Genomic DNA, 17,187 nt, shown 5'->3' with positions numbered 1-17,187 from the left:
CATATGAGTTATATGACATTGACTAATGCATATGAGTCATGTGACATTGACTAATGCATTTGTTAAGTTGTCATAGGGCAACTCTAGATCATAGAGAGGAGATAAAATATTTTGGAATTTACTAATATATCTGAGGGCATTTGGGAGAATTCAAGTCAAAGTGAAGATTTGTTGAGGAACTTTGAATTATTTGTTACAAGGAAATAGAATATTGAACAAAAGATAATTATATATTTTGATGTATAATCTTGATATAAAAAATATGATTTACACAAAAGGAAATCTAATATTTTATTATGGTAATAAAAATAGAAAAATAGTGTGACAATAATTCGGAGACTTTTTGCCAATATATTGATGTTGACCTAGTTGACGTTTATTTAAAGGTGTAGTCGAACACTTTAGAAAGAACCTTTAAAACCTCGTTTTTAGTATAAGTTTTTTATTTGTTATGATTTTAAGGGACTGAGTGTTATATAAACTCGTTTCATAACCCTAGTATGTCATGATGTAATCTTTGTTTTGATCTCCTCAATAATATTCTTTTTTTTCTGGTGGACGTAGTCAAGTTGTATCTTAGTAAACCACGTTAATTTTGTTTTCTTTCTTTTTTGTTTACGTTGTCTCATGCTTTCCGTTACAACACAAATAAGGAGTATTTTAAACAAAAGGAAACTATATATTTTGTTGTATAATTTTGATACAAGAAATAAAATTAACACAAAAGAAAATTAGATTTTGTATTATGAAAATACAAATAGGAAAGTATTGTAACAATATTTTAGAGGCTCGTGGAGAGTTTTGGACAAAATATTGGTGTTGACCTAGTTAAAACTATTTAAAGGTGCAACTAGATACCTTAGAAGCCAAGTTTTTTCCTTGAGAGCATCGCTTCCTTGCGAGTTGTGTATAGGCTTTAATTGTGAGAAAATTATTATAATACTCTTGTAACAATCTTAATAATAAAGTTAAGAGACTCGTGTGTTTTGAAAGAGGATATATGCATATTTTGTCCGAACCATTATAAATATGCGTGTTTTTTCATTTGAGATATTGTTCGTTGTTATTTTTTATCAAGAGGGTTACTTCATCTCCTAGTATCTCAACATAATTATTTTTTCGATGCAAACAAAGAAAGACAAATCTATTGATCCTATTGTACAAGAAAAAAATGTAAGTATAATATATATTATATTTATATATATATATATATATATATATATAATTATAATATGTTTGTGGTCATATTATCACATCTTATAAAGAGAAAATGCGGAAATTCAGAACTGACAACTCTTTCGTTTTCAACGTTGATTTAGTGAAGGAGGTTTTTAACCCTCAAAATCATGGTATTGTGCTTGGGATGAGATCAGTGTCGACTACCCAAATTAGCGGTGTTCTTCAATCAAAGAAAGAATTGCGCAATTGCGCAAGAATTATTCGCTAATTATTAAGAATACAAAGTAGAAGCTCATACAATGAGATTAGCAAATAAAGCAGAAGTCGAAGCTAAGAGATTAACCGATCGAGCCGAGACTGATGCTAGATTTGAGAATAAATTGTTTGATATGATATTAAAGTTTTTTTTGTCAATCTATCTCTATCTGATCCATCTCCATCGATGTCAGACATTCAAGCAATTATGTCAAGATTTAACGTCAATCCATCTTCATTAATGTCACCCTCTTCCTCGATTCATCCTACTACATTACCGGATAATATATGTGAGATTAATACTTTGATATCTTTAATTTGATTTTCAATGATGTGATTACTAAATTTCTACGTTTTATGAAAGTTGAATTTTGACTGCTCGAATTATGAAGAAGACATTAAACTTGTATATTCTAAAAATATCATCTAGTCTTGGATCATTTTATAGATTTACTCTTCAATTTTTATTAAAATGTTAATTGTTTGATTATTGTAATCCGTATGTTGTCCTTGAAAAATTTTATAGATTTACTCTTCAATTTTTAGTAAAATGTTAATTATTTGATTATTGTAATCTGTATGTTGTCCTTGAAAGATTTTATAGATTGATCTCAAAAATGTTTTGAGAAAGTTTGTGAATAATTTAAACGTAATTTTATATATCTTTTGAACAATATTTTAGATTTTAAACATTAAATATATTTTTTTTTAAACTTGAACATTCTTCAAAGGTTATAATATTTGGAATTTTGAAATATATTTTAATCATTTTGTAAACTAAATGTTGGTATTAGTTAATTAAAAAACATTTTTCGAAACAAGTTTGAGTGTAGTTTTAAATTAAAATATTCAATATTTTTTTTTTTTTAAAATAGGAACATTTTAGTAGGTATTAATCAATACACACCAAACACAATTAATAAATACCAAACACATTTATTTATATATTAATCAATAGAAACCAAACACATACATTTAGGTAGATACTAATCAATACACACCTAAATGTTTGGTAGGTATTACCCTTTTCTACTAGTGATTAATATATTTTTAATTGTTTAAATATTTGTAATTTATATATTAAATTTAAATATTTCAACATACATTCAATAATTAATAATTAATCCTTAGAGTGATTTTTAAACTCAATATGTGAATTCAATATTTACTGGACTTTTTCACACAGAATTTATTTTTATTAAAATAGGAAAAAATAATTAGAAAAAAAAAGAGATTATCAGATATATAAAAAAAAGTAATTTTAATAAAAAGTAATTTTAATAAGTTTTTTATTAAAATAAGAAAAAATAATTAGTAATAAAAGTAGATAACGATTGCAAAAATGTGAATAGTCTTTCATATTTGGGAATATTGTTTAGACATCTATATTCATTAATTTGAGATCTTGATCAGAATGTGAGATCTACCTAGGATGAGGTTCGGGACGAGGAATGTATTTTTTTTTATCTTCGTCCCGTTTTAATTTCGGGGATTTTTTAATACAATCCCTGCCCTGTTCGTTTTTTTTTTATTTCGGAGAATCCCGCGGGACACCGTTAATAAATTTTTTTAAATAAATAAAAATTATATAATAAAATTATATAAACCAATTTTTTAATATAATATATATTATAATATATTAAAATTTTATATTATTATAAAGAAACAATTTTACTACTCTTTTATAGTGAATAAATAAATATATTATAATTTAATATATTTAATTATGTTTATGGTGTTTGGGGCAGAATCGGGGTGAAATTGGGGCGGAGCGGAGCAGGAGACATAAATATCATTCCCGCCCCATCCTCAATATATTTCGGGAAAAAACCGTCCAAAATAAGACAAATTCGATTCGGTTTTCGCGGGTCAGTTTCAAATTGCCATTTCATTCTTATAGACTACAAAACTATTGAGACATTTGAATTAGCCTAGATCTGTGTTGCAGCTTGGCTAATTTTGTTTTATTTACTCAAGGAAAATGTTTATAAAACTAATTTGTTTATACTAAATTTAAAATTTATAACTTACCATATATACATTCAAATGAATCTGAGTACTTACTTGTATACTTATTTCACAAATAAAAAAATCAAACAATAAATTTAATAATATTTATCAAATGAGTAATGATAGGGGTCATTGTACCTATCACCTTATAAATAGGACGCGTATCAATTTCTCTCTTTGATTTTAAATTGTACATGTCACATTTAATAATTTTTCTTTCTTATTTTTTATTATTATTTAAATAATTATTTAATATTTTCATTCTCTTTAACTTTATTATAAAATTATTATATAATTTATATAATTTGAAATTAAAAAAAATAAATTATTAATCTTCAACTCAAAATACAAAATACTAATATTCATAATAAATAGAATTTAAATTACTAATATTCAAAGAACAAAACATTCTATATTACTAATATTCAACATAGAAAACTATAAAAGAGAAAGTTATAATATTATGTAAAATTGAATTTTAATATATATTTTATGGAAATAAAATAAGAAAAAAAGACTTTTAAAGAGAAATAAAAATGATAAATTTAAAGAAGAAACAATAATAATTTAATAAATTATATATATATGTATTTAATTTTTATAATATATATATATATATATATATTTATAATTTAATATATATTTTATTAATTTGAATTATTCATTCTCCTTATTATTATTCATTTTAAAAATACATAAATAAATTAACTAACTGTTAACTTTAAAAAAATTAATAGAAAAAAATAATTAATTTATTAAAAAAAAAGTTAATCATTTTATATTTAACTTTTATTTTTTCTTATATATATATTTATTTAAAAAAAAATTGCTATTTTAAAAAATATATAAATTAATTAATTAATTAAAATATATAAATATAATTATAAATTAATAGATAAAAGAGAAAAAAAATATAAATGAAGATAAAAGAGATAAATAAATATTTTGAATTAGGCTTTGTCATCAATCCTAATTACTTTTACACGTCTTTCATTATTGCTACAATTTCGTTACAAATTTTCGCTCCTATCATTACTTTTATCAAATTCATAAAACAATCTAATTTGTTATAAAGCTTTTATTCTCCAAACACATAAAATAATTAAATATTAAATAATAAAAAAAGGACAAATTATTAGGTTAAATTTTAGAAATTGTTGAATTGTGTTTAAATCATAAACTCAACTGGTTTAATAATTTAGCTTAAATAATCAAAAATAAAAAAATTGTTAGGTTAAATTTTTAATTAATTTAAAATAATTTAACATACTTGATTTCGATGATCGATGAAATGAGTTTGATAATAAATGAATAAAACCAAGTTCAATTATTGTTAGTCATATCAAATATATAAATATATACTTAGATATCAACATCATATGTGGTGTAGTGGTAAGTACACTCCTTTGTCATGCACGTGACCTGTGTTTGAATCTCACTAGGTGCAGAGCTCAAAGTAACGCACGTGAACAGACGTCTCAAAGTCAACGCTTAGTTACATGAGGTCTAATTCCTTCAGACGCGGTCAAAAGAGATGCGTAGTTAAACGACATCTAACATGAGCAGATAGACGTCTAAGATGATTAGATGAGGCGTCTAAGAAGATGGATGGCTAAGATGAACATATGAGGCGTCTAAGTAGATGGACTAAGATGATCAGATGAGGCGTCTAAGAAGATGGACGACTAAGATGATTAGATAGCGTCTAAGATGAGCAGATGAGGCGTCTAAGAAGATGGACGACTAAGATGATCAGATGGCGTCTAAGATGAGCAGATGGTGTCTGAAGGCAAATAGACGTCTAAAATCATATGAGCATCTAGACAGCTGGTAGTACAGATCTCTAGACAGCTGGTAGCATAACTCAACAAATGAATGAATGCCACGTAGCATATATCTCTCAAATATACATTTCCAGTACAAGACAAGATTAGAGGATATTCGGCGCACTACATGTTCGGTACGGCCACGATCCAAATTCTTAGAGTCTGTTGTACTCTCTTACTATAGACGGCCGTCTAACGGACACATGTCATGTGTCCAAAAGGAGGATTCGACCGTTAGTGCTTTTCAAGTATAAATAGTTATCTAAGGACAACATACGAATTGCTAGCTGGAATCACAAGACAGAAGATGAAGCGCTCTCTCTCTCTTATTGAATCACCATATTTCTACGAGCTTGATTTTTTTAATCAACTTACTCTCTCTCTAAATATTTTATTCTCAAGTGTATTTTGTAATTCACTACGTGAAGTTAAGAGAGAAGTTACTGGACTATTTGATAGTCATTAACAGTGTGTTGTTAGTTGAACAATAGATGTTCTGTTCAACAGTGTGTGTTCTAGTAGTTTATAACATGCCGTCAATTAAGTCCTGGGTTTCTGACTGTGTTTGTGTAGTGTGTTCTATACAAATAAAAGTCTTTTAGTGGATATCCCTCCGGTTGTGGAAGAAGGGGTGACGTAGGATGGTTTACTCCGAACATCTATAAACAAATTTCTTGCGTTCTTTATTTTCTGTCATTTACATTCATTCATCTGAAGCTTCAAATACAACAAACAGTTCCACACTTGAATCTTCTTCAAGAGTTTGGAAAATTTGCAAAGAATAGAAACATATACTAATCCTTCACAAAATTATTATCGAAGAGTTTATCATAAGTTGTTAAAAATAGTTAGACCCTAGTCTCTATTGGTAGCACCGATCCCAACAAGTGGTATCAAAGCCTCGATTTCTATTCTCAAGCACCATAAAGAGTCTAAATCATGTCTATGGCTGCCACAATCAAGGTTCTCATGTTCTCAAAAGAAAACTATGTCATGTGGAAGTAGAGAGTCCACGCTCATCTAGCTGCCATAGATGACGACATGTGGTTTGTCATCACTAAAGGTCCGATGAAGATTGAGAAGGCTAGATCTGAGTGGACCAGTGAAGATAAGAGAAAGAACAACCTCGATAACATGACAAAAGACATCATCTACAAGACATTAGATGACACATGTTTAATTACATTATATCATGCAACTCTGCCAAAGAAATCTAGGAGAGGTTGACTCAACTTTGTGTAGGCAACGAGCAAACTAAAGAGAACAAACTCATGGTTTCCACATAGTAGTTTGATTACATCAAGATGCGTCCTAGAGACGATGACTGAATTGGATGTAAGATTCAACAAGATTATCACCACTCTTTCCACCTTGGGCAAAACTTACAACAACAGAGAGATTGCAATCAAAGTCATGCGTGCTCTGCCAAGGGAGTAGGATATCAAGACGATGGCAATAAGAGAGTGTAAAGATCTCAACAAGATGGAGCTCTTTGACTTGTTAGCCGATATGAAGGCCTACGAGTTTTAGATAAACTCTAGGAATGAAGAGGAGCATTCCATATCTGAAATTTCCACCAAGGCATTGGTGACTGCTGAGGAGCCACCTGCTATCAATGTTGTGAAGACTGTCGCTGAGCAGAACTACGACAATGACATGGCTCTCTTTATGAAGAAATTCGACAGATTCATTAAGAAGAACAAGAAGGGACAAAAGGCTCTAATGGCTACTGCAATCAAATCAAAGTGGGCTTACATCGATTCAGATGACTCATCATCCAACGACAGTGATGATGAAGTTGTTACCTGCTTCATGGTAAAAGAAGAAGAAGATTACGAGGTATTTGACTTCTCCTCTGAAGAATTTACAAGAGATGACTTAACTGTTGCACTTAATGACATGGTCATTGAGTACAAGAAGTTGTCAGACTCTTGTAATGAAATGAGATTGAAATATGAAACTGATAACTCTTCTTCATCTCAAATTTCTGAACAAAAAGATTTTGAAAATAAAATGGTTGAGCTCTCATCTGAGAATGAGAAGCTCGAGGAAAATGTTCAACCTTGTTTTCTGAAAACCAACGTTTGACATATGTGGTCAGTTCCTGGACAAAGTCTGAAGATGCACTTAGACAGTAGATAAGTATGTTGAGGCCTGCCAGATGCAAATTCAGTTTAGGATTTGACAATGCTATCCCAAACCAGTCATCTAGATGTTAAACCTAGTGGAAGACAAGCTTAAAACTATAAGTTTTGTTAGAGGAAGTTTAACTGATAAATGAACTGATCCAAGTTGTAAGGACTTAACCTTAAATGATGAGATGATTTATGTAAAGCCAACTTCAAACTGGCTGAATCTTGAGAGAAGGGCAGCCAGCTGGGATGCGTAGTTAGACGAGGGAGTTTAAGATGATCAGATGAGGCGTCTAAGCAGATGTGCGTCTAAGATGATCAGATGAGGCGTCTAAGAAGATGATGTCTAACATGATTAGATGAGGCGTCTAAGCAGATGGTGTCTAAGATGATCAAATGAGGCGTCTAAGTAGATGGACGTCTAAGATGAGCAGATGGACGTCTAAGATGATTAGTTGGCGTCAAAGATGAGCAGATGGTGTATAAAGGCAGATAGACGTCTGAAGGCATATGAGCATTTAACAGTTGGCAGTAGAGCTCAACAAATGAATGACACGTATAGGATATTTCTCAAATATACATTTCCAATACAAGACAAGATCAGAGGATATTCAGTGTACTACATGTTCGGTACGACCACAATCCAAATCCTTAGAGTCTGATGTACTCTCGTACAATAGGCAACCGTCCAACAGACACATGCCACGTGTCCAAAAGGAGGATTCGGTTGTTAGTGCTTTTCAAGTATAAATAACTTCCTAAGAACAATGGACGAATTACTAGCTGGGATCACAAGACAAAAGTTGAAGCGCGCTCTCTCTCTTATTGAATCACCAGATTTTTACCATCTTGATTTTTGAATCAACTTACTCTCTCTCTAGAAATTTTATTTTCAAGTGTATTTTGTAATTCACTACGTGAAGTTAAGAGAGAAGTTATTGGACAATTTGATAGTCATTAACAGTGTGTTGTAAGTTGAACAGAGTGTGTTCTGTTCAACAGTATGTGTGCTAGTAGTTTAGAACATGCCGTCAATTAAGTCATGAGTTTCTGACTGTGTTTGTGTAGTGTGTTCTATACAAATCAAAGTCTTTTAGTCGATATCCCTCGGTTGTGGAAGAAGGGGTGACGTAGGAGGGTTTACTCCGAACTTTCATAAACACACTCCTTGTGTTCTTTACTTTCTGTCATTTACATTTTTCATCTGAAGCTTCAAATCCAACCAGCAGTTTCTCACTTGAATCCGCCAAGAGTTTGGAAGATCTGCGAAGAATAGAAACAGATATTAATCCCTCATAGGATTATTATCGAAGAGTTTATAGTAATCTGTTAACAATAGTTAGACCCTAATCTTTATTAGTAGCATCGATCGCAACTAATTATAAAATGTATTATTATTTGGTTAGTAATTATAAGTTAGGTATATGTTATCTTTTTAATTCTTTGAGGGTGTTAGGTTTTAAACTATAAACGAGACTTTCGAGTTCTTTAGTTCAAGAAACAAGTTCTTGATTGTTGGGACCGATGATAGAATTCAATACTCAAACGCAGTGGACATAGAATGAGGAGAGAATTCGAGGTTAAGAGTGAAGAAACCGGGTGAGAAGAGAATACCACTAGTATACACCTAGCGGTCCAAGAAAAGGGGGTGAGGGCCGAGAGATAACTTAGAGCACCAAGTTCCTAAAGATTCAATTCATAGCCCCAAAAAGTGGTGTGGGCATCAGCATTTAAAGAGGCTGGTTTACCCAAAAGTATTCGGTTACAACAAACTTTCAAAATAACAGAATTCAGTTCAAGAGAAATAAGAGATAAAGGAAACAAAATAGAATTATTCAATAAAAAACATAAACTCGCCCATATGCACACTAGGACCGAGACCGGGTGTTGGAAATACTTTAGGACCGAGGTTTTTGATGAGCAGACCGTAACATAATCTCCCCCTTCGAGGTTCGTCGCCCTCGAAGAAAAGAACGTGGACTGGTCAGCCTCTAATACGCATCTTCAACTTCAAAACTATTGTTTCGGCCGGGCTTCAAAATGTTCAGCAAGCTTCGCCGCAAAGGACCGGTCTTCTTAAAAATCTTTCGGCCGAATCGTTTCAGTAGTAGAGCTGGTCGGGTCCTCTCAATTCTGCCCATGTCTGGAATTTCTGTGCACCCAAGGTTGATTTTTTCATTGTTTAGAGCTGACCTTTGTTGCTGCAATGTCTCCAACGCCCGGTGCAAAAATAATTTCTTCCAACTTCGATTAAACTCCATACTTAGCTCAAAAATCCAGGCCAAGTCTTTTTCCCGAACCAGCATAACAGCAGCATCAAAGGAGCCATAGCTTTTAATAGATCGTTAGGAATATCTTCTAAGGTCATTGCCGCGAGAGAAACAGTTTGGCCTTCGGGCTTACTAATTATTTGCATTTTGGCAGCAACATTATATTCATCTAAGGTCTTTTCCAGCTGGTTTCCATGCATCAAACTGGCCTGCGACCGAGGAATCCCCTTTAGGACTGTGGTTCTATCTTGCTTCTCATAGGATAGGGTCAATTTTTCAAAGTCCCAAGAAGACGGACCTAGAGTAATCAGCCATTCAATTCCCAACACAATATCATATTCGTCCATGGAAATTACCTTCATTTCTGTTTCGTATTCATTGCCTTCCATCGTCCACTTCAAGTCTTTGCAAACACTAGAACATAACACATTAGACCCATCGACCACTCTAACCGATTGCACCCTGGTTGTTATTCTTTTGTGGTCTATTTTCTCCAAAATCCTGTTATTGATAAAATTGTGGGTGCTGCCTGTATCGATCAGGATCACTACCGGCAGATTCCCAATTTTGCCAAGAATCTGGAGCGTTTGAAAAGCTTTAGAGCCGGTCAAGGCATGTAAAGATATAGCTGGTTCATCCCTTGGGCCCAGCAACGAAGGTAAATCATCAAAAACAGGTTCTTGATCGGGTTCTTGGTCTTCTTGATTGGCCGAGACCATGAATCACTTTGATTTACACCTATGGTTTGGTTGTCATTTTTCATTGCAAGAGTAGCATAGGCCCTTCTTTCGCTTTTCATTCAATAAGGCTGGGTCTAATTACTTAACATGGCCCTGGTTTGCATTTGAAGAGGACCCATATGATGAATTCTTGAAGTCGGTATTGGTGCTCGGCCCGGCTGTGTTGATATTGGATGGCGTGGGCAGCAACGGTGCTTCAGCGCTGTACAAGTTACCACTGCTCATTAAGGACCGATATGTTGCTTCTTGGACTTTAGCCATGGACATGGCTTCGTTTAAAGAATCTGGGAATCGCAACCTGATGCAGTTTGCAATTTCCTCCCTTAGACCGGACAAGTAGCAATCTATGACGTACTCCCTTGGCATGCTGTAGAGTTTTTGAGAGATCGACATGTATCGCAGATTATATTCTTGAACCGACCAACCTGTTTTAAATTCATCAGTTGTCTCATTGGCGTGTCATGTATAGAGGGCCTGAATTGAGTCATAAGGTCTCTCTTGAACAGTCCCAAGATAAGGCCTCCATATGATTTTGGTTTTGAAGATATGACCCGTACCACATTCTTGCTTCGCCAAAAAAGTGAATGGGGGCGATTTCTAATTTAGTGGCATCCTTAGTTTTGTCCATCATGAAAAATTGCTCGGCAGATATTAGCCAGCCCTCGACATCCGACCCATCAAACCGAGGAAAATCGACCTTGGTTAGCCGAGTGGGAGGAGCATAGTGTTGGTCGCGGTTCTGGCCAGGGTGTGGGGGCCTAAATGGTGAAGAACCGTGGTAAGAATTATCATCATAGGGTCTGTGGCGGGGTTCTTGCACATTCCAGATGCCCCGCTCTCAAAGGTTGTCATACGTTCTTCAGCCGCATCAAATCTTCGGTCTATGGCAGCTTGCATCGCAGTTGTTTGTTGGGACAGGTTTTCAATAAGTTCCTTGAGCGCATCCATTTCTGATTGCTGGCGAGTTTCTACCATGTTGAGAATCGGTCAGCTCTGATACCAATTTGTTAAGTTTTAAACTATAAACGAGGCTTTCGAGTTCTTTAGTTTAAGAAACAAGTTCTTGATTGTTGGGACCGATGATAGAATTCAATACTCAAACGCAGCGGACATAGAATGAGGAGAGAATTCGAGGTTAAGAGAGAAGAAACCGGGGTGAGAAGAGAATACCACTAGTATACACCTAGCGGTCCAAGAAAAGGGGGTGAGGACCGAGAGATAACTTGGAGCACCAAGTTCCAAAAGATTCAATTCATAGCCCCAAAAAGTAGTGTGGGCATCAGCATTTAAAGAGGCTGGTGTACCCAAAAGTATTCGGTTACGAACTATTAGAAAAAGTAGATTAGGAAATAATCTAGTTAGATATGGGAGGTAAAATTAGGAGAAATGAAATATTAGAGGGATTAATATATTATTTAGGATTTCGACTTGATTTTCGACGCTCCAATATATTATTTGTGGTTTTGACGACCCAATCTATTATTTAAGATTTCGATGTGATTTTCGACGCCCAAGATTATCTACGCATTTTTCGACGGTCAAATATTAAATATATTATTTTATATTATTTACAAAATAATTTGATTTGAATAAGATTTTATTATATATATATATATATATATATATATATATATATATATATATATATATATATATATATATATATATATATATATCCACGAATTTTGCTACGATAATATTAAATATTTTATTTTATTTATAAATTAATTTTATACATAATTTATTAAATTAATTGAAATTAATTTTATATAAAAATTAATTTAAAATAATGACATTTGATTTATTTTATTATTTAAGCACTATTTTATATTTCATATATAATGTACGTAGAAAATATTGTTGAAAATTTGTTAAGCATTTTTAGTAGAAAATTTCATAGATAAATTATCTTAGTTTTTTACAATAAAATTTTATTCATTTATCAATATTTGCGACGGAGTATAATTTTAGTAGAATAAACCTTCGGAATATTCGTCGTAAAGTTTCGACGGTAATTATGCGTCGGTAATTATTCGTCGGTAATCATGGACTTTTTGTAGTGGAAAGATTGAGTGAAAAATTGATATCGCCTCATTTGATCAATACTAGTCTATCGGAAAAGTTAAGCTTCATTGATAATATTCATCGTCTCGGTGTGAGTTATCATTTTGAAAATGAGATTGAACAAATAATCCAACGCATTTATATCGATAAACAACACATGAACCTTGACAACAATGAGGATGCTAATCTTCTGAATTGCGGTCTTCTCTTTAAGTTACTCAGACATCAAGGATATAATGTTTCGGCAGGTTAGTCTTTATTTCTTTGATTTTCTCTTCATCTATATATGTATTGGGAATTGTTTGATCCAATAATTGTTTGTTTGATTTAACAGTGGACGTGTTTAAGAAATTCTTGGACATCAACGGCGAGTTTAAGACATCTATAAAAAATGACATAAAAGGGATGTTAAGCCTGCACGAGGCGACACAATTGAAGCTCCCAGGAGAAGACATTTTGGAGAAAGCCTTGAATTTCACTACAAAGATATTTGAGACTATGTTGTTACATGATCATCATGATATCATAGATCACAGGAATCCCTACCTTTACCAACAAATAACTAATGCTCTCAATCAATCATTGCATAAGGGTATGATAAGGATAGAAGCAAAAAAGTACTTCCCCATCTATGAGAACCACAATACCCACGATAACAAATTGCTAGAATTTGCAAAACTTGATTACAACATATTACAAACAATGTACCAAAGAGAACTTGGAGAACTCACTATGTATGAAGAGCTATATATGTTTTAAATTCAATCATTTATCATTGAGTATGATATAAAATCTATTATGTTGCATATTTTGTAGATGGTGGAAGAATTTAGATTTTGTGAACAAATGTCCTTTCGCAAGAGATAGGTTGGTGGAAGGCTATTTATGTACTTTAGCAGTTTACTTTGAGCCTGAATATTCATATAGTAGGAAAATGACTACTAAGATGATAGCTTTGTCATCAGTGTTGGATGATATTTATGATGCTTATTGTACTTGGGAAGAATTGGTAGTCTTCACTGATGCAATTAATAGGTATATTAAATTGTGAAAAGAAATGAATAACTTTGTATGATTTTTTTTTCAGGTGGGAGAAAAATGACTTAAATCAACTACCGGAATATATAAAATATTATAATAATGCACTTCATAATTATTTTGAAGTGCTGGAAAATGAATGTTTCCAACGGAAAATTCAACATAGTGTTCCTTATCTCAAAGAAATGGTAATCTTTACTTAGTTATTAAAGATTACAAACTATAACTATTAATTATTGTTTTACACATATTATAGGTGAAAGTTATGGCGAATATATACTTGAAAGAGGCATGTTGGCTTCATAAAAGTTATATCCCCACACTTGAAGAATACATGAATGTGACACTAATCTCATCTACTGCTCGATTCCTATCAATCAATTTGTTTATTGGAATGGATCCTATTTTAGCAACTAAAGAGGTTTTTGATTGGGCATTAGAAGATCCTCCCATCTTCAAAGCTATTGCTGTGGTTATGAGACTTATTGATGACACTGTTGGATTCAAGGTAGTAAATGAGTCAAATCATATACAATCATTAATGTTAGATTAAACTCACAATGTCCAAAAATATTATTACAGTTTGAACAAGAACGAGAACATGTAGTATCATCAGTACAATGTTACATGAATCAACATAACGTGTCTGAAGATATTGCAATATATGAGCTAAAGAGGCAAGTAACTGATGCGTGGAAAGTCATCAAATCTGAACTAATTCGACCAACTAAAATCCCAAGGAATCTGCTTACTCGGGTAGTTGGTATTGCACGATTTATGGAAGTATTGTATATTAAAGAAGATGCATACACACATTCACAATCCAAGGGGAAAGAGATTCTTACCTATGTGCTTGTTAATCCGGTCGATGTGTAACAACGTTAATTGAGCGGATCTCTTCTAATTGAACTATCATTCTTCCTTTCCATGTATGATGCAAAACTCTCATTTTATTTTCCATCTTTATGCAATATTTCAATAAATAATCTCCATAAACTTGGTATGAATATTATTTAAGTTATTATCATTCTCTATAAGCTTTCTTTGGAAATCTTCATTTCGTTTATATGAAATTGCTTGTCATTGTCATGCTTTTTGTTAACAAAAGTTATTATTTCAGAGTAAGATCGTCAATATCTAATATCATGAAATAATGCAACACCTTGTCTTAACTCATGTAAAACATAATGGGATCATTTTAATATTTACCATTGAAGGGTGTGTTTGTGAAATTGTACTTTTCCTGTGTTGTTATGGAAGATCGAGTGATCAAGAGTGTGGGTTGAAGCTCTTCAAAATAGAATTCATCTGGGGATGAAGTAATTGTAGTTAACTTGGAAAACCTCCTAATAACAATTGTGAAATATTGTTCTTGTATGTCACAGTCACATAAAAACATTAATATAATCAAGCACACAAAAACACATATGAATTTTAATTTAGCATGAAAAATATAAGGATAAAATCACATACCCGAGACCTCTTAAAACACATTCACTATATTGTAGTGAGTTAAACCAAACTCTTCTCTTAACACGGTAGATGCTCCCTAATACAAATTCCCCATCATTATAATGGATTGCAGAATCAAGCACAGTATTTAAAAAAAGATTTAACCGAAGTAGAATAGTCCAAATAAATATCTAGAGTAATTAAATTGTAAAGAACGCCATGAAAATTCACCATATGTGATTCTAGCTAAAATTGATACACATCGACTACCTGATTTTTTCACCTAAACTTTGAATATTTATAATTTAATTTTGTTTATGTTTTCTCAATCTTTATTCTTGTTTAGTTTTGAAACTCTTGCTATTTATTATATATTATATATAATACATTATATATAATATATTATTAATTCAAGTTCAATGGTCGAACCTCCCATCACAATCACATTAATTGAACCTAATCGATAGAGAACGAGCTTAATATTAGGTATATTCAATATGTTTTTTTTTAACTTCATATGTTAAATTTGATGAGAATATGTAAACAAAACATTCACATTATAAAAAATAATAAAATCATTTTAAATTACAAATTTTATCCAATATTTCTTTTGGATTGAAATTTTGATTATTTGGATTGCTAGAAATTAATTACCTTTTATTTTATAGGAGTGCATGTTCTCTCAAATTCACTATCATTATTAAATCAACTTGTGAAAATATCTTATTTTGTTATCATCCACATTTAGTTTTGTTAAAAAAGGAATGTTTCTATAGAACATATATTTTATAATTATTTTGTTTCTGAAAGTGATTAATGCATGGTTATGTTTTCACATGTCATATAGTAAAACTAAGGTTTGAATCACATTTGGTACTACAAATTCATTTCAGAGAATTGCTGAGATTTATATTGGAAACTATAAAATATTGGTTTAAATGGGAGAGAGAATTACATGACATCACGTGGCTCAAAAAATGAAAATGTATTAGGAAAGAAAATAAAGTGAGAAAATTTATTATTTTTTCAGCCAATCAGATTGTGCCATGTCATTCATTCACTCATCATTTTCTATTCCAAATTTTCTTCTCAATCATTTTTCATTTAAAATTAGTGTGAATTTTAATCTATATAAATGACTTTACTCCATATATGATAATTGGTTGGACAAATTATTCTGACATGAACATAGTGTTTTTTCTATGCGGATATTCTAGCGTTATGGTAATAAAATTTTCTAACCACTTAGTCTCCATTTACTCGACCACAAAATTCAATCAAGAAATGATCGTGGACATGGCAGGTAAATTGTTATGCATCATGTCTCTATTCTGGTTCGCAACTATAATTGTCCCAAAAGATTAAATGTAACTTTTTTTTTGATATCCCCTCTCTCAATCACATCTTAAATTCAAAATAAAATAACATGTGAACAATTTTAAGTCTAACAAAGTCCTACCTCAATTTGTTTGTAGAGAAAAAGTCGAAGTATACTAAAGTGGTTCATCTTTTTAAGAGTTGTCGCTCAAATCTAAATAATTCAGGAGTACGAAAGCAGTTTTTGAAAGTTTACAGTTTTTGAAAGTTTACGTTTATTGGTCTTGCTCAAACTATTTACTGCATATTGGTTGATAATATGATTGATTCCCAATAATGTTTTTCCGCAATAATGATCTGACATAAAATCTGGGACAAATTATGCAAGATTAGCTGATATAGTTTTATATAGCCATATTGAGAATATATATATGATTTAGAATTAAGAACACGGGTAATAGTAACAAGCTCTTTGCCGATCTGTTTATATTTTATATATATTGAATATATTTATCTCTTTATATGGAAAGTTTAAAAATCATCATATAATAATCCAGAAATTGCGATAGAAAAGAAAAAGGGGGGTTTGGGATGATTTATATATATATATATATATATTTATTTATTGAGAATTATAAGTTCTAATCTAAAGTTTGAATTAAAAAATCAACTGAAATAAGATATATATAAAGCAGTAAATTTTATATCCTAATATCTTGATCATTATTATTGTTTGATATCTTGACATGTGGATGTTCTTTTTGATAATGTGACTTAATATCATTAATTTCCTTTCAAATTGGGTGGAAAATATTAACCATTTTGATCTTCATTGGCTAGGTAATATATTTGAGATTTTTGTTTTTACTAGCTCATTCAAAAACAAAGTGAAAATCAGTCTGAA

At 31.6% G+C, this 17,187-nt stretch overlaps 1 protein-coding gene across 1 annotated transcript; it reads left to right on the top strand.

Moving 5' to 3' along the window:
- The first annotated feature begins 12,633 nt into the window (after window positions 1-12,633).
- On the top strand, window positions 12,634-14,390 carry LOC124918304 (probable terpene synthase 2). The gene is made up of 6 exons (XM_047458496.1): window positions 12,634-12,724; window positions 12,805-13,210; window positions 13,293-13,511; window positions 13,564-13,702; window positions 13,771-14,022; window positions 14,097-14,390. Exons 1-6 carry the CDS (start codon window positions 12,634-12,636, stop codon window positions 14,388-14,390), a joined length of 1,401 nt encoding a protein of 466 aa, XP_047314452.1.
- The last annotated feature ends 2,797 nt before the right edge of the window (window positions 14,391-17,187 follow it).

The sequence above is a fragment of the Impatiens glandulifera genome, unplaced genomic scaffold, assembly GCF_907164915.1.
Source record: "Impatiens glandulifera unplaced genomic scaffold, dImpGla2.1, whole genome shotgun sequence".
In the NCBI taxonomy this organism is placed as follows: domain Eukaryota; kingdom Viridiplantae; phylum Streptophyta; class Magnoliopsida; order Ericales; family Balsaminaceae; genus Impatiens; species Impatiens glandulifera.
The sequence above is the reverse complement of the archived record's forward strand: the minus strand, read 5'-3'. Positions and strand labels throughout refer to the sequence as shown.

Excerpts from the sequence above, each read along its gene's own strand:
- LOC124918304 (XM_047458496.1), top strand. The coding sequence starts at position 12,634 with ATGAACCTTGACAACAATGAGGATGCTAATCTTCTGAATTGCGGTCTT. Across the intron at positions 12,725-12,804 it reads AGGATATAATGTTTCGGCAG|TAACAGTGGACGTGTTTAAG; the intron begins GTTAGTCTTTAT and ends GTTTGTTTGATT. Across the intron at positions 14,023-14,096 it reads ATGACACTGTTGGATTCAAG|TTTGAACAAGAACGAGAACA; the intron begins GTAGTAAATGAG and ends ATATTATTACAG.